The sequence below is a fragment of the Pagrus pagrus genome, assembly GCF_965226575.1.
Source record: "Pagrus pagrus genome assembly, chromosome: 13".
Lineage (NCBI taxonomy): Eukaryota > Metazoa > Chordata > Actinopteri > Spariformes > Sparidae > Pagrus > Pagrus pagrus.
The window spans coordinates 3,741,171-3,767,040 of record NC_140197.1 but is presented as its reverse complement, the minus strand read 5'-3'; the positions used below and the strand labels follow the sequence as shown (position 1 = coordinate 3,767,040).

General features: G+C 41.1%; 2 protein-coding genes across 4 annotated transcripts in view; one reads left to right on the top strand and one right to left on the bottom strand.

Annotated features, from left to right (window-relative positions):
• The first annotated feature begins 624 nt into the window (after positions 1 to 624).
• pex12 (peroxisomal biogenesis factor 12) lies at positions 625 to 5,383 on the top strand. The gene is made up of 4 exons (XM_084371015.1): positions 625 to 826; positions 1,369 to 1,493; positions 2,202 to 2,737; positions 4,205 to 5,383. Exons 2-4 carry the CDS (start codon positions 1,371 to 1,373, stop codon positions 4,641 to 4,643), a joined length of 1,098 nt encoding a protein of 365 aa, XP_084227141.1. The 5' UTR covers positions 625 to 826; positions 1,369 to 1,370; the 3' UTR covers positions 4,644 to 5,383.
• An 849-nt stretch (positions 5,384 to 6,232) lies between these two features.
• The window catches only part of hdac5 (histone deacetylase 5), an 87,368-nt gene continuing 67,730 nt past the window's right edge, over positions 6,233 to 25,870 (bottom strand). For all 3 annotated transcript variants that reach the window (XM_084372311.1, XM_084372310.1, XM_084372309.1), the window contains 14 exons: positions 24,222 to 24,333; positions 23,213 to 23,346; positions 22,664 to 22,784; positions 21,342 to 21,391; positions 21,143 to 21,250; positions 20,983 to 21,038; positions 20,763 to 20,850; positions 18,058 to 18,177; positions 16,721 to 16,818; positions 16,422 to 16,540; positions 16,166 to 16,299; positions 14,303 to 14,384; positions 14,022 to 14,199; positions 6,233 to 13,661 (listed from right to left, as the gene is read on the bottom strand). In XM_084372311.1, the coding sequence (XP_084228437.1) occupies positions 13,622 to 13,661; positions 14,022 to 14,199; positions 14,303 to 14,384; positions 16,166 to 16,299; positions 16,422 to 16,540; positions 16,721 to 16,818; positions 18,058 to 18,177; positions 20,763 to 20,850; positions 20,983 to 21,038; positions 21,143 to 21,250; positions 21,342 to 21,391; positions 22,664 to 22,784; positions 23,213 to 23,346; positions 24,222 to 24,333 (1,440 nt within the window). In that variant the 3' untranslated portion in view covers positions 6,233 to 13,621. The remainder of the gene's footprint in view (positions 13,662 to 14,021; positions 14,200 to 14,302; positions 14,385 to 16,165; positions 16,300 to 16,421; positions 16,541 to 16,720; positions 16,819 to 18,057; positions 18,178 to 20,762; positions 20,851 to 20,982; positions 21,039 to 21,142; positions 21,251 to 21,341; positions 21,392 to 22,663; positions 22,785 to 23,212; positions 23,347 to 24,221; positions 24,334 to 25,870) is intronic.

The following is a 25,870-nucleotide window of genomic DNA, read 5'->3' as shown; positions in this document are numbered from 1 at the left end:
TGGGAATATTACAAACCCAAGTCACGATACAGTTATTCACTGGTAATAATTCACACGTATTAAGATTGAGAGAGCCCAGAAACCTTGGAGAAGGACTGGATAGTGCTGACTGCCACTGAAACCTGGGAAGCACGTGTAAGAAACAGAGCCCTGTCATCGGCCAGCTGACTGATTAAAGCGCTTTATTTTTAAAGAGAGTTTTGGTCATTTTGAAATACAGCACTACAGGTCCTGTTACATTCAACCATGAAGATGTTTTGCTAGCTATCCTTTTGTACAGGTAGTAAAATAGAGACTGTAAGCAAAACCAAACATTCCAGTTTCACAGTCAAACTTTTTGCAAGTTTTGCAATATTCTCTACAGCATTTAAACAGGTATCAAGCATGTCACCTGCAATCGGTTGTTTGAAAGTAAAGTCTGCAAACTTCACAAGCAAAGTTGTATTTACAAACAAGCAAACACCTTATGTAGCCCCGCCCACTTTCCATCTTCCGGTTCGAACCCAATTGGTGTGTACTTCCGGTTTAGTGCTCGCCTGCTAGTGACAACCGGAATACGTGGCCCTACACTGCGTCATGACCTCATGACGTTTTAAAAATAAACCAAAACGTATGAATGCGGAAGTGGTGGTTGTCATGGACTGTGTACTGTCTGTGTGGCACGGCGAGTGTTCAGTAACAGAAGAGAAACAGCATGTTAGCAGTGTGTGTGTTTGTGCTGGTTTACACGAGTATGTGACGTTCACGCAGCCTGAGGAGACGACAGGAAACACCAGCGACGGACTGCTGCTAACTCAACTGTACAGCTAACAGCTAACAGAGGAAGGTATGTTGTTGTGCGTTTGAACACATGGCAGCATTAAAGTCCCACCTGTGCTTGTTAATAATAATTTAATCTAAAAACTCGATGGAAACAGTGTTGGGCAAGTTAATTTCATAATGCAAATATATTAAGTATTATTATGTATTATGTATGAGTGTATAAAGTAATATATTACGTTACTATATTACTGTCTGCGTACGGTCTGACATCTTCTTTTAATAAACTCATCATTTAATGATGGGCTGGGTAATCTCATCTGAAGAAATACAACCTCAAGACCATGTTTTAAATAGCATATTAATACACAATACACTTAAAAATACATGCAAGCAAATGTAAAACTGGGGAACATTATGCTATCTATCAATCAAACAGATGTATACCAACTGTATATTGTATTTAAAGGGCGACTGCACAAATTTTGCACATTAAAGCGTTTGACAGGTCTGGGGTCAACGCAGTAATCTACATTTCTCCAGGGTATTTCACTGTTTGTCCTCTTGTGCTGTAAAGTAAAAAGTCTTTGTGTTGTGATTGTGAAACAGCCATGGCTGAGGCCGGAGCCCACCTGACCTCCACCGCTGGGAATGAGCAGCCGTCCATCTTTGAGGTTGTGGCGCAGGAGTCTCTGATGGAGGCGGTCAGACCAGCGCTGAGACACGCTGTCAAGGTGAGGCTACCTTTTTTAAAAAGAGAAATACTGTAAATCTTGTCAGTGTGATAACCGATAATTACCTGCCTCTCATGGCCGATACCGATAAGATAACCAATAGTTTACATTTTTCCCTGACCTGCAGTTTATGCACACTTGAGGTTTAGAAAGGCTTGATGGATGATTAATAATTAGAGGATGAATATTCATAGCTGTCGCAAGTTACAATCGTGTTGTCTTCTTCTCAACCTGAAAAACAACGTCCACACCAGCAACGACCTGTGGTCTACACAGGTTATTGGCTGCTGGCAAAGCAACTTTAAAAGTGCGTACTGCCACCTACTGTGTGATGCTGCATTTGTTAAGTCAACTAAAGCAGATTGACTTTGTATTATCGGCTATAGTTTTACTATCTGCCGATAAAGTACATTTTTCATTATATCCAGCCGATAATGTATCGATCCGACATATGTCATGCATCCCTTTCAACAGTCTTGCTGTGCACAGTTTGTAGACAGTGGGTGAAGGCACATGTAGGCTTAGGGAGAAATAAGCTGCGTTTGTTTTGATGATCTCCCTGCTGACACAAACACTGCAGAATCGTTGACTCACTAAAATGAGATCACACCTGAAAAAAAAAACTGATACTCATTGTTTGATTAATAGTGCAACTCTTAACTGTGCTCTATAAATAAACTTCAACCTCAGCTCTGTTGACCTTCTCAGGTTCTGGCTGAGTCCAACCCGTCCCGTTTTGGCTTCCTGTGGCGAAGCTTTGAAGAGCTCTACCTGCTGCTGGACCTCCTCCTCCAGAACCACTTCCTGTCTCACTGCAGCGCCTCATTCTCTGAGAACTTCTACGGCCTGAAGAGGGTCACGGCAGGGCGAAGACTTCCAGGGCTCCTGGGGCTACACAGGAAGTCACACTGGCGCTCTCTTCTTCTTCTGTGCCTGGTGCCCTACCTGCGGGCCAAGCTGGAGGCAAAGCTGGTTCGACAGAGGGATGAGGAGGACTTCTCTATCCGGCTGGCACAAACTAGGGGCCAGAGGCTGTACAGAGCGGCAATGGCAGCGTATCCCTACGTCAGCTCAGCATGGCAGGCCTGGGTCTTCTGTCAGCAGCTGCTCTTTGTCTTCGGAGTCGCCAGGACCCACAATCCTCTGCTGTGGTTGGCCAGGGTCAGACTGGCACGACTTAATGCTCAAGATATCAGACACATGGAGCTGAAGAGCGGCAGAACTGGCAACCCAGCTGAGGGGAGGTACATCTTACCGAGTGTGTTTTTAGTGTTTGAGTTGTTACAGTTCTGGGTACAAATGGAGAAATACTTCTCACAGGTCTCACAGGCAGCAGTGATTTCCCCCTCCCCAGGTCTTCCAATAAGAATCTGAATTCGATACGAGAATTCTATGTAACTTGAAAGCAAAGCCCGCCTGAGAGGCCTGAATCAGTGCAAAAGAACAAAAAACTGTTTGGTTCCGAAAAGGAATAAATGCTCAAAACATTGGACTGCCAGTTGATTTTTACACTGTACGGAATTAACTGAAACCAGTGACTGCCTGGAAGGAAGCAAAAAGGAATTAACAAACCAGTTTTCTGGTTTTCTGTGTGTGATGTGCAGACTCATTCAGCTTGGATGTACATGGAAAATGAGACATCATGGGCAGAGAAAGTGATTAGAAATAATACTGAAATCAATTAAAATAAAACTAAAGTAAACTTAAAGCAAAACAAATTTTCTCTACAGCACATCATCTACAGTGCATTCAGAAAGTGTTCAGACCCCGTCACTTTTTTCACATTTTGTTATGTTGCAGCCTTATGCTAAAATCGTTTACATTCATTTTTTCCCCTCATCAGTCTACACTCAATACACCATAATGACAAAGTGGGAACAGAATTTTAGACATTTTTGCAAATGCATTAAAAAGGAAAAACTGAAATATCACATTGACATAAGTATTCAGACCCTTTGCTATGACACTTGAAATTTAGCTCAGGCGCCTCCCTTTTCTCTTGATCATCTCCGAGGTGTTTCTCCACCTTCACTCCACCTGTGGTAAATTCTGCCTGCAGAGCTCAGAGACAGCGGCTTTCTGAATGCACTGTATCATTGCTGCCAATTTACCGAGAGCTTTGAGAGGTTTTCTGAATTTATTTGTACATTTTTGGCAACTTCTACACCTGAGTAGTTGTAGGAATGTTCTCCCAGTGTGACAGCTGCCTCTGGGTTACTTACACAGGTCGTTGTCCTTTGTTTTAACACCTGACAGTGGGACATCACCTACTAAAGTCGGTTATTGTCACTAATTTCTGATTTGATTCAATTCAATGTCGATTCAGATAGGGATATTTAAGTTACAACAGATTCAGAGAGAACTAATGCTGTAAATTGTGCAAGGAACCCTCTAACCTAGTGCACGGTTAAAAATATTGATTACATTAAGAACTGAATCAAATGGTTTTGGAGATTTGTGGTGAAAATCTGCCTATTAAGCAATGTGTGGGATGTGGCTGTTTCTGGTGTTAATTGGGTTGTTAATTATGCTAATGATCAAATCTAATAATCGGCAGCAGTAAAGATTTAGTATTTTCCGAACAGCAGTGCTTGTAACGGAGAAATGAACCGAAGTTCAGATAAATAATATGAAAGTGTTCTTGCACTCGGTCCAGTGTCAGACAAAGATGTTATATCCTCCACCCACAATGTATTGTTCTTTATTTGCAGCCTGGTGCAGAGAGCGTGGTGGTTGATGTCACAAGGAGCTAGGGGCGTGGCCTTGTCCCTGTCCACGTCACTGTCTATGGGCGTCTTTTTCCTGCAGTTCCTTGAGTGGTGGTACTCCTCAGACAACCAGAGCACTGTGAAAACTCTTACCTCCCTGCCTGCTCCTCCTCCCCCTGTCCATCTGCAGCAGGAGCACAGTGGCCAGGACTCTTCGCCCATCTCGTCCAATGAAGACAAAGACACTCAGCTCAGTTCCGACCGCATGAAATGCCCGCTGTGCCGGAGGCTTCGCACAAACGCCACAGTGCTGTCCACCTCCGGCTTCGTCTTTTGTTACCGCTGCATCTACACATACGTGAAAGCCAACCGGCGCTGCCCGCTCACCAGCTACCCCACTGAGCTGCAACACCTCATCAAGATCTACTCGCCGGAGAGCTAGACCGCACATCAGATGATGACACTTTCAAGTTCAGATCCTACATGTGTGGAGTTACAGACTGCAAACTTTCAGACAACGGTGGCCTTGTTTGTAAAACTGTCATTAGAAGCCAATGAATCAGCGAGTCTCCCTCTGCAGCTGAGTACTGAGGCGCTCTCTGAGGTGAAATACTGTGTATTCTTTTGATGAGCCTTTTGTACAAAATAAGGTTTCTAATGTACTAACAGTGTTTGAACTAGTATCGATGGCGCTCTAATCCAGTGGCACTTTGGTGAAAATGAAAGTTCTTGTATGTGACAAACAGTTACCTGACACCAGTGATTCCTTACAGCCAGATTTAGACTGTAGTTGGTTGTGTTAAAAATCAGATAATCTTTTGGTCCATATGTTAAAAAACAGTTGGAAAAATGACCATCAAAGTTTCCCAGAGCACAAGATGACAAACAAACGTGTTAAATCAACAGTCTCAAAATCTATTGTAAGAAGAAGACAATCAAATGTTTACGTTTAAGAAGCTGGAACCAGTTTTTTGTTTTGGCAGTATTGCTTTAAGAAAACGAATTAATCAGTGCCTGAGTAGTTTACCTAGTAGAGTGTGCAACATGCACTAAGGGTGAGTCCATACCGTTGTGTCTTGATTCCGATTCCGGCATGGGCCCTTTGCTTAATGTCATTCCCTTTCTGTCATGCTTTCCTGCCTCTTTAGCATTTCAAATAAATGGCAAAAAATCCTGAATATATACAGTAGTTGCCAATTAATTTTCTACCAATTGAATTGATCAATTGTTCATGTTGGGGAATCAAACCTGCAGAACATGTAAACTGGTTAAACTGACAAGGGCAATATGGATTGCACAATGCAATGGACCCATTTATTACTGATTTCATGTCCTCATCAGAGACTAAATGAATGAGTGAACTTGTCATGTGTTGTTGTTGTTGTTAAAGGAAACGATCCAGTTGTCTGAGTGACAGTTGCGCCAACAACAACTGCACTCAGAAACACTAGTGGTAGAAAGTTGTCTGTTTCCACATATAAAAAGCATGAAAAATCCCATTGATGAGATCAAATTAAAACAAGGGGTGCTTTTGGGAGACTTGTCTTGTCTACAGTCCCGTTTACATAAACCTGACAATTCTTATTTTAAAATGTACTTTTGAAAGTTAAGCTTGTCCAAATATTTAGTCCAAAACAGTTGGTGTGAGAACCTTCAGCTGACCTGGATGCTGCTCATTTAACACACTCCTCTGTCTCTCTTTGCAATTTTTTTTAAAGACAATCGCAAAATGGCTGGAAGACATGACGTTTCTCACCGCTAATGAGGCAAAGACAAATTGTTGCCTCTATCTTTGGTGGTATTCTACAATTTGGAGACATTTGGGACATTTTGAGAAACATTTTCTTCACTTTCTTGCCCAAATGAAACGATCAATACAAATGTTTCTATAAATATTAATGTTATAATAATTAATATAAATTATATTGCTCCATATTTATGCATCCGGCTAACTTAACTTAGCATAAAGGCTGGAGAAGGGGGAAACAGCCAGCCTGGCTCTGTTTGGAGTATTGAGAAATGCCACAGGAAGTCGGTGAATTGCTTTATTGAGTTTCCAGACAAGTTTAACAACAGGCCCACTTAAAAAAAACAACAAAGAAACAGATAATCAGGATCAACGTCACAACATTACAGTGAGAGTAATAAAAAAAAGGGCTTCATTAAAATGTCTACAAACCCCTGAAATGAAACTGATTGTGAACAATCACAAGAGTCACCTTCTTCCCTTTTTAAGCTCCTGCAACACAATTCATCAACAGGAAATCAGGACGAGAAGAAAAAAAATGGGCTGAAACTTCCAAGAAGGGACAAGTATCATCATCAATAATAGTCACAGTAATAGATTGCTCGAATAGCGTGTATTGCACATGTGTACACATATATGCACTTTATATATACATGTGAGTCAGCAAGAACTAGACACATGTCGAATTGTCGCAACAAGAAAGAATCTGGATTCAAACGACAGCACAGACGGAGAGGAGTCAGGAATGTGCTTGTGATCAGTTCCAACAAATCTGCGCTTTTTTCCAATTTTTCAGTCACGAGCCAGACGAGAGAGAGAATAACAGAGAACGTCTCCCCCCACAAAAACACAAAGAGGTAAAAGAGAGAGAGAGGAGGTGACAGTCGCACCGATACTGAACCTCCTCCGTCCCACCCAAAAGTCCAAAGATACCCCGCCTCCCCCCCCACACCGCATCATAGCAGGACACTACATGTACACCACAGTATCAAACATATCAAGAAATATACAGTATTAACTCATGTAGCAAAATAGTCTGTGTGTGTCTGAGTTTGAAAGTGTGCGTTTCGCCTTAGAGTGTGTGTGTGTGTGTGTGTGTGTGGGTGGTAGCAACAGTAAAGCTGTGGAGCCTCTGGACTGGAGAGGTTTCATCACTCTGACCACACAAACCACTCAGCACTGGAAGTATTGTATTGCGTGCAGGAGACTGTTTGTTAATATTTAACAGGGGGGGATGGACCCGGTGTGTTTTAATTTACCCACGACTAACAAACTGACTCTTTTGGTTCTTTTGATTTCACAGTCATGGTCGGGGCTATTGATTCAAACTCTCACAAACCTCAGTCAGATAAAGGATCAATCAGTCAAGCATTCGATTAAACAACCCCTCTGTCCCTCCGCTCTCTCTTCTACTGGAGGGATGTCAGGCTGTGTCGTATCAGGATGCATGTTTGATAATTTTGCTATCGAGGGGCGTGGCATCCCCCCCCCAGTCTCCCCTCAATTCGCCTACTGATCGTTACAGTTTTAAGAAACTCTACTGGTGCCCCATATTTTCATCAGGACTCATTACCAGAACCCGACAACTATATGGGCTCCTCCAAACTAACCCTAACCAGAACTGTGCTGAACTGAAAACAACCTCTTGAGAGTTTATTCTGCAATTAGTGCTCGTGTGTGGCCTCTTTCAGCAGCACAAGACCAAGCAGCAACCAACCTGACTTAAAAGAAAATTCTGTTTGTTACAGTTATGGTCTTGTTTTTGTAGTTTTGGCTGTCATCACCACAATGAAAGGCCGGGGTATGTTGAAAGATAATTTGTTTGAACAACGGGATACAAAAGGGGAAAGTAATTACAGCTGATCCACCAAGGCTTGAAAGCAGGGTAAAAAGCCAGTAGTGTTAAGTTAATTTTCCTTTCAAATGTAGAGTACGTTTCTAGAAATGTTGTTATGTCGCTGTTATTTTAGTTTCTTCAGCTGCAACACTGCATTTTGTTTTAAACGATACACCAACATTTCCCACCTCAGCCAAGCATAAAAACTTTTTGGTGATGTTTGGACTCCACGTTTGTGTCCACAGAGGTTTTGTGATGTCCAAGTTGAAAACGTGCATAAAAATGTAGGATGGAAAGACACCAAGACGAGCAATCTTTCCACAAAGACATTCTAGTTGTTTGCACACAAAAGGTGTGAAGAAGCTTGATTAAAAATTCTGATCCTGTCTGACTTTCTCGGTTCTGCACACCCGACCCACCAAACAAGGTATCTCGTAAATGTTTTCCAATTTTTCTCTCCTATCTTTACTTTTAATTGTGAAATACCTGATTGTTTTAGACATGTAGAGACTCAAGACACCCAAATTCAATCAATGAAAGGTTGTGAGTAGACATACCTTCTCTTTAAAAGGTATCAAGCCCCAAAAAAGGATTGGGAACAGCTGATCTAAACCACATAATCTGACAGTTAAATATTAGGTGAGCGTGCATGATTAATTGTCTTTATACAGGAAAAGTCTTGGCGCGCAGCTGTGGCAAGTACACTGGTGGTTAGTAAGTGTCTGACTGCTGGCGTTTCTTGCCCAATCAAACTTTAATAAAAAACAACTTCTAGTCTTTGCCGTTTAACTTGGTGAATACAGTGTTCTCATCACCTCCGCCAAGGTTTGTTGGTTGGTTGGTTTGTCGGCAGGATTACACAAAAGCTGCTGAACAGATTTCCACAAAACTTGGAAGGAGGATGGGTCTCGGTCCAGAACAGACCCCATTACATTTTGTGCAGATCTGGATTAAGGGACAGATCCAGGAACCTTTTCTCATTTCCTTTAACATTGTGAGATGGGGCATTTTTCAATATTTTCGTTAATTCGTTAATTCCTCAGGGAGTAGTACATAGATCTTGATCAGGTGTATTTTGGTGGCTGGTATCTATGAGTGAGCACAAAATCGGGACTGCTGGGCCTTGGTGGAGGTATCGCTCTACTGAGTGTTCTAGTTACTTATGGGAATGATATCCAAAACTACAAAGACAAATAAGGCTGAAACACCAGATTCTTCAACAGACAATCTGAATTCATGACTTGTTGGTGTTAATTTAAAAAAAAGAAAAAAGTTGCTAATATAATTAAGGCGTTTTAAAGTGGGGTAGATATTGTTTAATTGACAGTCTTCTTACATGTGGTTGTTGCCGCTTGCTTGTCCCACCACAGCGCTATGTTTTGTTCCTTTGGGCCTGCATGAACTTCAGTCAAGCTCAGACTTCAACAGCTGCCATGTTGGACAGCTAATTTTTATCTGTTTTGGACATTTTGAGTTACCAATTTGTCCAGTTCCACCCCTCTACCTCCCTACCTCCCTAACCAGAGGCGCTGCTGTTACGGACTACTGGTTTAATGGACAAACTAGCCTTAGTGTTTACATTGGTACAGAGAGACTACACTGAACCGCCTGGAAACACAGCTCAATAAACCAATCTGTTGATCAATCAGTACTCCGTCCATTCCACCTGACAGATAATACACATAAAGAGCACTACAGGAAGCTTCACAAATGATGTAAGCTATGACACTATCTGCTGCGATACCATGGCAATGCTAAAGCTGGACATTGCTGTCCTCTTCCTCTCTGTTCCAGTCACTGCTGTCTCCCTATTAGTGTTATATTGCTTTAAACAGATGGGACCCCAGAGGTAGCAGTGTGAGCTACAACACTCGCTACACCACAGAGGGTCCAGAGAAATGGACTCGAGTGAGGTTGAAGATTGTGTCCGGCAGAGTCAGCTTACTGAGTGACTCCAAAGTGTCTCTGAGTTTCTATAGATGTGGATAATAGAATGGTCCAGTTCTGAAGCTTTGTGTCCGATGGCCGTCTTAAATGATCAGAGAGGTGGCAAATAGTATGGCTTACATCTCCGTGACATGATTGACTGACATGATTAGTCCGTTTTTGAAAAGTTTGGAGGTTGGAGGTGGCCTCATTTTCATGAAAGCCTTACTGTAGTTACCTGTTTGCCACAATGAAATGGGTGTGTATGGAGTTTTGGTTTAACAAACAGCTCTTTCATCCATTTTTAAAGCTTTTACGAGTTCTAATATTAAAAAAAGTCTTCAACCGTGTTCAACATTTAACTGCAGTTGGAGATCTGTACCATCATTTGTCGGAATAGTCCTTTTCTAAAGCCACAAAGTTTCTCTACAGTTTTCAAGTAAAAGATCTAATATAATTACCTGAACTGTAGTTTTCTTTAAAAATAGTTTTTTTTTACTTGGTTGGTGAAGCATAAGTATTAATCTTAAGAAGTTGATTTTTCAAAATGGCACAAGCGCAATATAACCTCAAATTCTCTCATAAGGTAGCCGATTGTTAGCTTGTGACTAAACTGATGTATCCCACCACTTAGTGTGAGCAGTGCTTACTTGTGAGATCTGAGATGACCTAGTCCTGAATCGCCATTTTAGTCACCAAGTGGTCCATTAGCCCTGATCCAGGAAGAGCGTACTACGTATGTATGGTGGTTGCCGAGAGTATCATTAAATTTGTTACCGCTACAATGTTGAAAATATGAACCAATCGGATGGTAGGTAATCTTCTTTGCAACTTAAATGTGGGGATATGTCTGGTGCAAACTAAGACGTTAACAAAAAGACCCAACGTACCCTGATCATGAAAGGTATTCTCCTTTAAACTTCAAATTCAGTAACTTCTGTACACTTTTTCAAACAATACACATGCTGCATGCAAACATTTTTTTGCTCAGCCCAACTGCCAGACTAAATGTTGACAATGTATGTTTCTGCAAAACCACTGATATGTTAAAACCTTTCAATTTTTTTGTTGCAAAGTTTTTGTTTCTTTAGGTTCAGTTTTCAATTCTATCCTCTGACAACACTGTGCTTATACTCTGGTTAGTTTTAGGCACTAAAACCACTTGGTTAGGGTTCGGAAAAGATCATGTTTTGGCTTCAAAATACCCGTTTTGGTCACCACAAACACGGCTGGAGATGTTCAGAGGTCATTTTTAAAACCCTGGTTTCACACTTACAGTTGCTGAAAGTCTCAAACACAGTCTTGAACAGTGGTCACTGGCTTGTCAGCCTTCTCGACTGTAACTCCACTTCAGACATTTAGTATAAATGTAAACATGATGACACATTTTGTTGAAATTTCAGTACAGTATGCAGCCTAACCACGTACAAATGTGAACGTATCAGTGGTTTCTAGAAATGTTAACTGCCAACATTATACTGTGGTAAATGATTTGCAGCCCAACACTAGCTTGTTATTCCTGGAGTAAAGCCAAATTTAACTCCTCAAATGAGATGAATTGGGCAAGATTCTGAGGTACTTTGTTCCCATGGCAAATATAATGACAGTTCATGGCAGCTACTACTGAAATATTTTTGGAAGTTGAATTGAAAGTGGCTTTAAGTGACTCATGACTCTTTCAGCTCCCTGACATCTCCTGTCCTCTCTTGTGCTCCAACACTGAAAACACTGTGACTTCCTGTGTCCTCTTTGTTTTATATGGTTGGTATTGGGTTTAATGTAAGCAACATTTTATGGTCATATATATATATATATATATGTATATATATATGTATGTATATATATATATTATGGTCATGGTCATGGTCATATATTTTGTTACTTTACAACATGCCTGACATTTTTCCTCATCTTATACATTAATAAGAAGATTAGTGACCATCTGTTGAGTTTGTATCTTAAACACTGTCAGTGACTTTAATGTGCCTGTTACAGCATCTGGTGAATCAACTTTGATATGCATTATGACAGTCAGGGCTAATGAATGACATGAGCAACGGAGGGGGCTAGCCAATGCTGCGTTCCAGAAAAATTGACCTCCGACATTGACTGAAATGCAGCACAACTCCCCGTTGGACTACAAAAATATATCATCACTGGACCAAGCTATTTACCCAGTCGTGACCTTTGACCTTACATGTCCTTTTCTGTAGTTGCTGCTGTTTGAATGTGGAGGGCAGCGCTGCCTGCTTGGTCCTGCCAAAGGAAATGGAGCTTGCTGTTCACCTTCAACAACAACAACTACTGTGACAATAACTATCCAGCCACCCTCTGTAAACAAACAAACAAACAAACAAACAAACAGGTGTCAGTCTGATGACATCAGACCGTGTGCTTACTTCCTGTTAAACAGCCAAACCTTTAAAACATCAAATCTCCAAATAGTATATATTCATGAATCCAATCTGATTGGATAAAACACTGTTTACATATATATATTTATATATATTTATATAGAATATTAGTTTTTCTTTTTTATACAAAAGAGAAAGTATTTTGTGTTTTTATACATATATGTATGTACAGATATAGAAAAGAGACCACACTGAGTCTGCTGTGACGTAACCGTGGGCAACAAGACAGGAGACAGTATTTACACCAAACAGGAAATATTACAATAATAATAATAATAAAAAAGAAATAAGAGGGACGTGGTGGTCGTTGTGGTGTTTTCAAAAACGTGCCACAATCCAACAATCCCCTTTAAAGAAGAAGGGACGGGGCTCAGGTCAAACGACTCTCAACCACAATGAGAGAAAGAGAGAGAAAGGAGCTGAAGGGTGGTCTGAAGTGACGCTTAGCAGGCCTGATCCTGAGACACTCACCAGATCCCATAAAAGTCAGATTGAATATTACTATTAACGTAATATTAATATTCAACGATTTTTACTGGGGACATCTAGTGTGTAATGATGGCTTTAGAGGCTTATTTTCAGTCTGTCGGGAATACCTGGTATGAATATTGTACGATTTGAAAAGCAAATGCAATTCTTCTCAGTTTAAACACATTTCTGAATATATATTTGTATTAACGGTCATGATTCTCTCTCTCTCACCGTCTCTCTCAAGGTTGCTAAATAGTGAGATAAGAACAAATTAAGGCATCCAGATGAAGAAACAAAGACTCAAAAATTAACCGAAACAACAGCAGTATATGTGTGTGTGTGTGCATCGATGTGTTTCTTCAGTCCTGATTGGCTGGTTGGTTTTGCTGAGGTGCTGCGGCGGTGGTGTTTTTGTGGTTACTGATTGGACGGTTTGTTTTTTTAAAAAAAGGCACCTAGTTCCTCCTCCTTCTCTGCTCATTTTAAAACAAGTTATTCCTCCTCTGACAGCCAACCCCATGTTCGCTCAGCGTGTCTCTCTGACAGACAAGAAGACAAGTCGTCTGCTCGCTGTCTGACAAATTCAGGTTTTCCACAGTCATGGTCCCCTGTGGACACAGAGGAGTAAGGACTAAATAGAAAGACAGAAGCGTGATTCGGCGAAGGAAGGGAAAAATTCAGTGGTGCTGTGTACAGGTGGTAAAGTATACAGGTCACAAGATGTGTCTCCTCGTTGACTCTCTCCTCCTCTGGTTTCCATGGAGAGGCTAACAAGTCGTCTGCTCCTCCTTAGGTTGATAAACCAATAGGAAAGAGATGTCTCCGTGCTTTTCACAGGCCCCGCCTTCTTCTGCCTCCACACCGTTTTCCTCAGCCAATCGGAGTACTCCACAACAGCACCATTCCACTCTGTGTGTGCGTGTACCGACGCACACTCTGCAGAGGAAGAGGAAAAGGAAGAGGAAGCGGGGGTGCCAGAAGGAGGTGAATGTGGAGTTTTGTGTGGATCTTGCTTTAAGCTCCTCCTACAACACAGGCTCCTCTTCCATCGGCTCCTCGGTGGACCTGCAGACAGTGCACAGACAAACGTCACATTTAACAGCATACGTCACAATGAATCAAAATGTTACACCTTGTGACACAAATACTAAACAGTGGTGTAGCTAAACAGATTTGGCCTTAGCTTGTATTCGTGACTTGTGATCATAGTTACATGATGTTGCTTTACAGTTAGTTATCAGTGATGGGTGTACCTCAAGTCTGTAATTTAACTGTTACTTAAGTATACATTACACCATGTCATCTACTAGTAACTTTTAAAATCATAATTCTCTCTCCCCCTCTGTGCAAATTTTATTTAATTATTGGTAAATTATTATATTATTGGGTGCTACAGGTATGAAGCTACCACAGTGAACCGCTGACCTGCTGGTTTCCGTGTTGTCAGGAATGCTAGCTGGCTGCTCAACGTCAACACTAAGGGAGGCCATGGCGCTGACTGTTTCTGCTTCGTCCTCCGATTGGCCCTTGGCCGCCAGAGGGCCATCCAATAGCGAGTGGCCGCTCGTCTGGGACAAACTCTGGAGACAGGGCCAGTGTGTATCTGAAGGGAAAAAAGAGAAAGATACGCAAGGATTGAAGACATCTTGAAGCTTCTCATCACGGAGTATATTTGCTCTGTGTGTGTGTGTGTGTGTGTTTCTTACGCTGGATCTCTATTACTCTTTCTAGTGAGGCCCAGGCTTTCGGACATGGTTTCTCCTGAGGCCACTGAAACACAGAGTCACACTGACAGAGACAGAGAGTGTAAATAGAAATGCATGAGATCAACTAAAATACATTGAGCAAACACAATGCTTTCAGTGAGGACTAAAACACCTTGACCAGAGGCTTCTTGACCTTCTGTCTTATTTGTTTGTGTTGATCTGCTGAGTTTAAAGGAATGATTCAACACTTTGAGAAAATCACTTACTCACTGTCACCTTTAAGAGTGACGTGAGAAGGTCAACATCAGTCTCCTGTGTTTCAAGTATGGAGCTGGTCATGACATGTTTAGCCCAGCTTAGCATGATGATTGGAAGCAACAAAAAAAATGTTTGTAGTTTCGTGGGAGTTACTTTCTGGAAGTGTTTCTCGATCAACAAGTTTATCCATACATATAAACATGTTTTGCTTTATCTCCAGTTATTCCACTTTCTCAACAACATGGAAGAGCTGTTATGGACTCCCGATCTGACCCGAGTTGCAGTTTGTCACGTTTGTTAGTTGACATCTGCTGTTTGTGATCAGCTGCTTTTCAGCAAATACCAGAGCTAAAGGACAGTGGAGAGGCTCCACAGCAGTCTGACAAACTCTTATCACTATAGTGGCAACAATGCAGTTTCCCCACACAGTCATGGTGACTTGTCAGATTGCGTTGGAATGTGCACATGTATAACCGTATGATATCAGAACAGAGGGTGTCTGTGGCCATCAAACTGTGTGCTCATGAATGGAGATTTAGTTGCATGATATACAGTCTTGTTATCTTGCTAATGGGATAATATCAATATATTGCCCAGCCCTATATTACAATAATGTTGGATTAAAGATCTGTTCAACCTGACATCTGGGATGGATGCTGTAGTGTCAGGTTTTTTGAATTTTGGCGAAAATATGCTCTGTCGCTAACACAAGTTTATGATACTTACATGTTTTGTTCAGCAAGAGAATCTTCACAGATGAACACCACTTTTGTGATTTTCTAGGCATAAATGAAATCGCTAAAAGTAAAAAGCTAATCTTAGTCGCAACTACCACTAAGCGTCTTACTACACAGTTACTGTACACGTTTTCTGTAAATTGATACATGTAAATCTACAAGGTGTAAAGTTAGAGTTGGAATAGATTTTGACTAAAGTCTCCATCTTCGGTGTGATGATGTTTAATGTCCGTGACAACTTCTGAAGTCTCATTAAGCAGCCTGTTAGCAACTGCCCACGTAAGTGCTTTGTAATTCAATTGTGGGAAATTTAATGATCTATTTTATGGCATAGAACAAAATGTGTAAATATCATAAGCCTGTGGTAACCACAGACCTTATTTTAGGCATTTACTGAAAACCAATCAAAAGACTCACAGACTTTGAGACGAGGGAACCAGATGTGCAAAAATGTTAACCAATTTCCAGGTTTTAGGACTACAAACTACACCGCTCTGTTGCTGGCAATAGCAAGCAGACGTTACGACAGTTGAAACAGAATGAAGCAAAAAGTGGTAGGGCTCTTAAAGTCATTACCACAGGTTTCTGCCAAACTCTTGAAAGAGAAAGCAGGGATGCACTATATGGATTTTTTTCAGCCCATACTGATAACTGATAATTACTCGCCTTTCATGGCCGATACCGATAAGGTAACGGATAATTTCACATTTTTGTGTTTTAAAAAGAAGTTGCTGACCTATAATTACGCACACCTGGGGGTAAGAAAGGCTCAGATATAGTCAGACCTGCTATAGTCAGTCTTTTGAATATTAAAGTATGTAAACCTATTCTACTAGGAACCCCAAATAAAAGTATGAATTTCTCTCACCGGGTCTCCAAGAAGTGCAGACACACAGGCCTCTGATGCGTCACAGATGGCGGTCAGGTCATGACCGCCCTCCAGTGCCATAACAACACGCCCACCCGCCAGACCCATCAGCAGCTGTGTAAGCTGCCCGAAACCTGCCAACACACCAATCACACCCAGGAAACGCTCATTGAAACCATTCGTCCATTATGTCAGCTAGATAGGGTTCAAAAACTGTATTCGGTCGGGTCACCATGGTAACAAGTGCAGTACTCACACTTTGCTGAGACGTTGTATCCTCCCAGAGGCGACTGGTGACCCTCCACTGCGTCGAAGCCTGCCGACACCAGGACCACATCTGGACTGAACTGCTGGGCGATGGGCATCACTACACTCCTACACACACCCACACACACACACACACACACACACAAACACACACCATTTTACACCATGTTGTTTTCTTTAAGCCTTGGCGTCCCTCTGTCACTGTTATATACTGTAGTTATATACTAAAGTATACTGTTATACTTTTTATATTTTCAAAACGGAGGATCCAGTAATAATCATACTTACCTAAAGGCAGTCAGGTACTCCACGTCACCCATAGGTGGCTCTACTCCTCCGGTCCACGCTATGTTCACATTAAAACCAACACCTGCAGCTGATCCCACCTGCAGAGAGAGAGAGACAGAGATTTGTTATTATTGTGCATCTTAACAATAATTTTAGATTCTATCACCAATAAATCACTGGGGCTTTGGTTCCACTGGCTGTTTAATGGTTTAAAGGCAACTGGTCAGTACAGGGCACACTGTGTGGCCATATCAGCTCCAAAACGTCAAGCAAACATGAAATGAAATGATGAAACGAAATGAAGTCCCTCCCCTTCCAGTGACTGCCTTGGGACTTTATTTCAGAAAAAAACACACTATATACAAAATACACTAGTCGGTCATTACAGCAGTGACACACAAATCATTTTTTTGATCCCATTTGAATTGTGTCATGAATTACAAATACGATGTTTGACATTTTAAAAGAAAAAAAAGTCACAGTTTGTCATAAACTCATAAAGACAGTAACATATCATTTAATTCTGCTCAGTGGACGACATTGTCTAGCTCGATAAACATCGTCACCTCGGCAAAGAAAAGGTATCAAAAAAGGTGAAAATCACAACAAGTCTGGCCAAACTGACAGCTACAGTTACGTGAAAGGAGAGTAAGTCACTTCTGCTCTACAATTTACTTATGCAACTCTTGGGTACACCTGTTTTTATTGGATTTTTTTTTTCTTCAGAATTTCTTCATGAATATTTATATTTTCATGAAAACATCGGCCGATTTTTTCAATAGCTTCCAGGTCATTTGACCCATTGACTCAAAATCAATGTAGAAATGTCTTCCTATACTGGTTGGATGAGACACACCAGTTTTTATTGTAATTTAGTGGAATATCTCTTTTTCGTGAATATTTTAAAACCTAGTTTTTCTAATTAAGTAGTATCTCAGTCTTATTTTTCATTAGTTTTATGACAAACTGCTACTTTCTAAAGTTGAAAAATACCTTTCAAATTGACAAATTGAACCCACACCAGAGATTCTGTCCATGTTTGTAATTCTTATGTTAATGATATTTGTAATTGTTGCTTTCTGTTAGAGAAACAGACTCTTTTAATCTTCCTCTGATCTATAGCTGGTGTCAACAACACAGCAAGAAATGTAGCCAAATGTGCCAAAAAGACATCGGTTTAAATGACTTTCTTTAAAACTTGGCTTTACTGATGTTTTATGAGGAAGGAACTGTATTTGTCAGGTCTCAGGTTGACAACTATTTCCTGAATTCTCACCTCTACATTGTGTGCATGTGTGTGTGTGTGTGTGTGTGTGTGTGTGTGTGTGTGTGTGTACCTCCTCAGGAGCTCCACTGCCAGGAAAGAAGTTTCCATCGTCGTAGCGATGCAGGGAGATGTAGAGGACGTTGGGGTCACTGTAGAAGGCCTGCTGGGTGCCGTTGCCATGGTGAATGTCCTGCAGTGACAGGTCACGATGGCATCAGAGGGAAGGTCGTGATGTGATGGTATGATACAGACACTATGAACACACTATCTACAACATTTTATCCAAACAAAACAGACACATGAAGGAATCTAACTGCTTTGTTGTAAATCATTTTAATTTCTTTTAATGCCTTCCTGCTGTTGGCTCAGTCCCCACAGACTTATGCTGTGCAGCCAAATATTCTACTGAAAGGAGAAATGAAATGCACATGTGTAACGTCTGCCACTAGAGGCCTCACATTCGAAACAAAACAAAACACGTTTGCGCAGGTGCAGGGAGGGCTGGGCAGAGCGGGAGTACAGGCCTCTGCTCAGAGCCAGCCAGCTCTGGAGGAGAGAGTCTGGGGCAGAGCCAGAGCCTCTGGAGGAATAAACACTCATGGCTCTATCTTACGGTCATATCTTACTGACGATGATGGCGGATTGCTATCGTGAGGCAGCAGAAACCGCTTCCTGCTTCTTAAAGAGCGCGTTAGATGCACCCACACAGGCAGGTTCACACCGTTCATCTGATTTTATGATGCTTTCAGTTATTTTAAACATTTCCATGAATGTCATGTCATGTCAATACTGTGGCACATTTAATCAGCAAAACAAAGAGCTGTAGTTATAAACTCTCCAAAGGAAACGAGTCAGGAGTTTTAAATAATCAATGAAGTTTATCAGCTGTTCCTCATGTTAACATAGAGATGCACATATTGTTTCTGCTGCTGGAGGATCGCTGCAGGTAATGTCACTAATGTTTTTCTCATTAAGGACTGTTTCACCCTCTCATCCCACCAGTTACTGATCAGGATGACACATTTTATAACCTGTCCCTCCTGCCCTTTTATCTTTTGGGGTTAAAATAGGACCACACTCTCTGTGCATGCTGTTGCTCACTAGTTTACGTCTTACGTACAGTAATCTTGCTTTTTGGAGTGAATACACTCTGGTAATGTGGTGAACTTGTGCAAGCAATGCGAATTGAAAATTTGCATTGCTGGTGGTGAATACACCATTTAACAACCAGCATTGCATTGTCTTCATACAGACTATCGGCTTTTAACATAACTCTATCCATATTAAGTCTAAAGGGTGTAACTGGAAAGATATTTGCACCTTCTAGTGGCACTAAGGCAGCTGGATTGGCTCTCTGTGTGCAGTGAGTCATGCTAACTTTTCTCTGTGACCTGCACAGATGTTAAGCTGAGCCAAATGGGCTGGTGCCCATGGGCCAGTGAACCAATGAGCCAGCTGGGTGTTTTTTTCTTTCACAAAATGAACAGGCAGTGTGGGTGGCAGAATGAATCAGCTGGTCTGTGAATTACACTTTGTGATGCACACCAACTAATTTTTCTAAATCACTGCGTTTTGAAGGGTTTAGCCTGATGATGATGTAAATATGAAAAGTAGAAAAAACTTTAGCAAAAAAAAAGACACAACAGCTGCAGCAAGATAGATAGATAGATAGATAGATAGATAGATAGATAGATATATAGACAGATCAGCAGTGGTAATGGGGAGAATCTCTTGTTTCTCTGGTGTGTTACATACTTTACTATATATAATTTAAAATTAGGAGATACAATTAAGAGACTACTATTTTATTACACATTGAGGAATTATCAGGCCTCAATTCTTACAAATAAGAAGCACATTTATAAAGCAAACTTAAAATGTAAAATGATAAGTTGAAAATGTGAAGTGAGTAAGAGTAAAACATGAAATTTAGAATGCAAAGGCTGAAACAGAAATTGAGTATTTCTGTTTCAGCCTTTGCATACTAAACATTTTTGAAATTGAAAGCTCAAACTGAAAAGATGAAAATGGCACTGGAATCAAGACAAGGGAAACTTCAAATATCTAACTTTTGTTTTCCATTTAACTGTGTAAAATTTTGTTTTGCATTTGTATTTGAAGTCATTAATTAAATTGAGGGGAAATATTCAGTAGATATCGGCAATCATTGTTGTTTTAAGTAACTTTAATGGCAGTTTTTTTTATGCAAAAACAGCCAAACATGGACATTTCCACCACTGGTTATGACTGAAGCCACTAAATTGTAGTTGGACAGAAATTTGGGGAGCTCATTCTGAACAATGTTATGCATGAGGCACATGACTCTTTTTTTTTAACAGGGAGCGAATTAAGTTGTTCAAGATATGCTAATTCAAGACATGAACAGGGAGGTAACTTAAATGCAACCCTGATCAACATGTTTTGGGCCGTCTGGAGTTTATTTTGAATACACTGTGGTGTACTTTTAAATCAGGAGGTGGCAGCAAAGTCAAATCGGCATCGGACTAGGGTTCCAGCTCATGTCTTTACCGCTGAACTATCCCAAAATCCTATTTAGTCTTCAGAAAAGTCTTTTGGCATGACTATATACTGCCAACAAAGTAAAAATTTAATTAAAATGTACTGTTTGACAAACACTTACCATTTTTAATGCAAAATTAACACTTTTAAGCTTTGAAAGATGTAAACAAGTATGTTAACTTATTTCCCTGCGACAGGTGACAACGCTGACAGATCATGTGTGTGTGTGTATGTGTGTTTCTGTGTGTTACTCACCCAGTCCACAATGAGGATCTTGCCTACTCCCAGTTTCTGTTGCAGCAGCTTAGCAGTGATGGCTACTGAATTAAAGAAACAAAACCCCCTGTTCATACACACACACACACACACACACACACGCACACACACAAGAACATAGAAAAAGTGGTTAGTTGTGACCAAAGTGTGACGTATTGAAACATGCAGTGGTGTAACATTGATCTTGTGGTGTACGAACATGGCAGTGGACTCCTCAGCATGGTGACCTGGTGGACGCACCACTGCGAAGCCGTTCTGGAACAGAAACACACACACAGTGGGTCAGACGGGTCAGACAGAGTGTTCTTAGTCTATTTGTTCACAGAACTGTGTACATGTGGTATTTCTGCAATTGTTACCTTCAGCTCCCCAGCCGCCACTCTGAAGGCCAGCTCGATGACTGAGCCGACCGCCATTCGGACCGCCGCTGACGAGTGCATCTCATTCCACACGGTGTCGCTGTCCACCTGCAGGGGGCAGCACAGAGCTTAAACACTGATACACAGACAGGCAGATGAACAGAGATGGACATGCAGGCGAGTAGAGAAAGAGCCTCACCCCTATTCCTCCACAGGGAAGGACAGCATACATCTTCTGGCTGATTGGACCTGTAACAACCAATCAGAGCAGAGGTTAATTGTTTTGTTTTGTATACTGGAATGAATATTTTTTTGCCTGAGGATTAAACAATGCTGAGTGCTTATGCTCTAGAGGTTTTCAATTGTATTTACTGTATATGTTTATCACGACTACTGTTTATTCACCACTTCTGCATTTTAGTAGTCATCAACCAGTCCCCAAATGTAATAAAGGATTCACTAATGTCGGCAGCATCGACCTGTCTGAGCTGGAGATACTGTTTGACTGCAGTGACAACGTGACTGCTTTCTTGCAGGAATAAATACCGTAAGCTCTGTTTATTCAACATTGCAAAGCATGGAAAATTATTCTTCTTAAACAAATCTATGTTCACCAACAACTAAGGCTGTGTCCACCATGTGTCTTTAGAAGGCCATTTCAAAAGCCCTGAGTAGACAGCATCAACGAGACATCGCACTAACAACCACTGTCACTTCCAGGTAGATGACTGGCAGCTGATGTGCATTGTGGAGATATCTGTTATCTGAAATTGTCAAACTTGTTTATATCTGTTTTCATTTTCAGAATTAGATGTACACACTTTGAAATAACATAATGAAGAAAGACAATTCAATTGTACGTTATCTAGGATGTGCTGCAGGGGTGTTCTACCTGGAATTTACGGTCAAAAAAACATTATGATTGGGTCTACAGCACGCTATGATGCATTATGATGTCGCTTATTAGTGCACTGTGCTCAAACCACAGAGGGATGATTAGTCTTTAACAAGTTTTTTGAGCGGGTACTAGGGAAATTCAGTGGGTCTGCAATAAAAGTTTTTTCTGACTAAACCCTTGTTTGAGAACACTGGCACATCCAGCACATCTGGCACAACAAAATCCTGAGTCGGGTATACACCCCTATTATATCACCCTGATCTTGATCGGTCTTGTTGCAGCTGAAAGTATCATGTCACGATGACTAATATGCACACAGTGCGCAGATGGTTGGAAAAGGTGACCAGCAGATTTTTGATGGCAAGGTTACTTTTACCATTATTTCAATATGGATTTGTTATTCACAGTGTAGCATTATCAGGGATAAAACATGGAGGCATGGATAGTGAGCTCACTGCTTCCTTTCAGATTTTAATGTGTAAACATAGAACACTTGTAGTTTTTAGTCTGTATTATGCTTCTACAATTCGATAGCATCAGATTGGACAGCCTTAGCTGCAGATGTGAGAGGACAGACGAACAGACAGACAGACAGACAGAGAGACAAACAGAGAGACAGGTACCCAGTAGCTTCTTGTGGTCCAGTTTGTGTCGATTCAGCGGACTGGTTCCATACAGCAGAGTGTGAAACTCTGAATGGACAGACTGGATCTCATCCAGAGACGCTTTACGCCCACGGATCCTCTGCTCACACACACAGATGTAGAGGGAGACGGAGTAAGGAGTTTGCACATTTTAAATTCGCACATAAGGAAGAAATATTAGAATGGATATTTGGCAACTGCTAGACTCAAGTAGCTATTGTGTGAAAAAAAAGCTTTCATATTGTAGATGAGTTGGAAATTGAAAGTTTGGTGTGCAGATACAGAGCGTGTGATGGAAAAAGATATGTACAAGAAATGATGATTACTGGGGCTATCTGACAAGAAAGCTTCACTCACTTCATCTGGTGAATGTTGTCAGTGTATTGCAGTGCATGCTGGGATAGCCTGCAGTGTGTGCACCAGCCATGACATTACATCATTGTGGGCGTGGCTCTCTTGAGGATAAATGTCCTATTTGCATAATGTGTGTGTGTGTGTGTGTGTGTGTGTGTGTGTGTGTGTGTGTACCTCGCAGCGGCCCAGCAGGCCCGTCTCCTGCAGTCTGGACCAGATGCTTTGCACTCTCCCGGCATGCTCTGGGTGGATGTGAGCATTGCCACACACACACTGATGCTTCAACATCAGACTGTCATATACGAGTCCTGGAGAGAGAGAGAGAGAGAGAGAGAGAGATAGAGAGAGAGAGAGAACATACAGATATAAAAAAAATTACCTACAACAAACGTGTTAATGTTCCTCCACAATTTATTCTGTAGTAGCAAATCGGCACCACAAGATGTCACTAGCTACAAGTGATGTATGTGTAACATGCAGAACATTGAATTTATCCCAAGACTTCTAGCAGACATACTTTAGTTCTTCACTATTTATATAAGTATGCAGGACACATAAAATATAGAAAGGATTAAATATTTATGGACAAAGACTCTCTGAAACACACAGGCGGGCTACCTATCACAGCTGAACACACACGTTTTCATATTTTGATTGCATGTGTAGCTTTACATCCATAGATGACAAAGTAGCTTTTCAATACCCCCTTGTAGTCTGAAACAAGGCAGCACGCACTCATTTTTCTGAATTAGGGTTGCAGCAGTACGTTGTCAAGGTATAGCCTGGATAGTTGTCATACCATGTACATTTGCTCATCCCTGGTGTTGGATTCTACCATATTATTGTTATTGTATATATGTATTTCAAGTTTATATCAAGTTTCATGTCTGTCAGGACATGATATTTTGTAAAATTATAATAAAACTTGGCTGTTCAACCAAAAAACCTTCTGTTTTCATTCCTTTAAGGGTCATTGTAGCTGATCACAAGAATAAATCAACACCATGACACGATGATGTTTTCTGAGATGGTTATCATAATGTCAAGTGTCATGTTTTCATTAAGCTGTTGCAACCATAGATCAACTACTACATTCTGCTACTATAACACACTTATGTGATTTATTACATTTCTGAGCTTGCTAAATTAAAAAAAAAAGAAAAATAACAACACAAAAGCTGACCGGTGGTGAAGAGGTGTTTGATGGGATTGACAGAGGTTGCGGGCGAGGACTGCGCTCTTCCCAGGGGTCTGTGGGGCAACGGGGACTGGAACACACCCAGCTGCTGCAAGGCCTGATGGGAAGGGGGAGAGAGAGAAAGTTATGATTTAGGGGTGAATCAGAGATCAGTCCATTCACTGCAATGATGGAGGACAAGTGTGCACATATAAAACCTGACAGAAGGCTTGACACCAGCCCCTTCCTGTCACTTTGCCTGTCATTACACACACACTGAAATTAGAAAAGTCAGTGTATGAAAACATGCTATGAAATATGATTGACAACATATTGACTGATCTGACAGACTGATCGTTTGATTGATAAAAACGAAATACTTTTTATGATGACAACTGTCACACCTGTGTTTAGTTTTCATGACACTTGATATTTCCTTGATCACCGACCTCCACACAGTGTTTGTGAATGTGTGTGTGTATGTGCACCGCAGACACACAGACAGACAGACAGACAGACAGACAGACACACACACACACACACACACACTCTGTAGCGTCTATATATAGGGGGTGTTGCTGTGCTCCCTGCTGCGAACTGGGTGACTCATCATGTGTGGGTGGACACTAAAACACACACACACACACACACTTGAAGATATACAGACATACAGCAACACATAGCGATGAGTCCAGTGGTTGAGTCACCAGCTGGTGATGTCACATCTCCGTCAACAATTGTGTGTGTTTGTGAGTACGTGTGTGTGTGTGCCAGTCTTTCTGCTCAAGTTTGACTGGACACCCATCGGCTCTCATGTCTCCATGCTGGGACTGGTAAAAAGAGATTGTCTTGGTTCAGTATATGTATACATATATACATACATATATATGACAAAGTGTTCCAAATGCCACACTTTTCTGTTTCTGTAAAATGTCAAAGCTTTCACCTGATGACTCATCCTGCTCTACATTTTGGATTGATCCATTCAACCCTCTCCTCAAATACAAACTGCCTCCTTCAGGCACAATCACCACCCACAGTGGACATGGGTCAGAGGCAGGGCTGCACGATTAATTGGAAAATGATCGAAATCTCAATATGGTCAACTGCAATATTAAGGTCAAATTTGTGAAAAACAGTATTATAATGAAGTACTGTAGAGCTGCAAAGATGTCCTGGCCCTCAAATCTTGTTCTCCAGGTGAAAGAAAAACAGATTGGCAACTAATCTCACACCACCATGATTTTAATAGATTTTTCAGTGAAAATAAAAATTGTGTTGCAAAAATGATGTTTCCTACCAATCATGAATCATATCGCAATCATAGTGCTTGTCAAAATAATTGCAGTATGACTTTTTTAGGATATGATGCTGCCTGAGTCAGAGGTGTTATGACGCAAAAGAAAAGAGAACACTGAAAAAAGTAACACTGAGGTGTGAAGGTTAGGTAGGAAGAAATCGTGTGACCAGTCCTGCAGATCATTAAAAGGCTACTCCATCGATTTAACAATGCACTCCTGTAACCCTGTTGTTCTCATGAAGTGCATTTTTTTAAAGAGGATCAAAACAAATGAGCAGATACAGTCATCTTTTTTGTCCCATTCATTCTTTTTTCTTAATGCCTTTATTAACCACAATGCAACTTGGCTCAATTC

Bases quoted from the DNA above. Each gene is read 5' to 3' on its own strand.
- pex12 (XM_084371015.1), top strand. From the start codon at position 1,371: ATGGCTGAGGCCGGAGCCCACCTGACCTCCACCGCTGGGAATGAGCAG. The intron at 1,494-2,201 runs GTGAGGCTACCT...TGACCTTCTCAG, and splicing joins CGCTGAGACACGCTGTCAAG to GTTCTGGCTGAGTCCAACCC. The intron at 2,738-4,204 runs GTACATCTTACC...CTTTATTTGCAG, and splicing joins GGCAACCCAGCTGAGGGGAG to CCTGGTGCAGAGAGCGTGGT.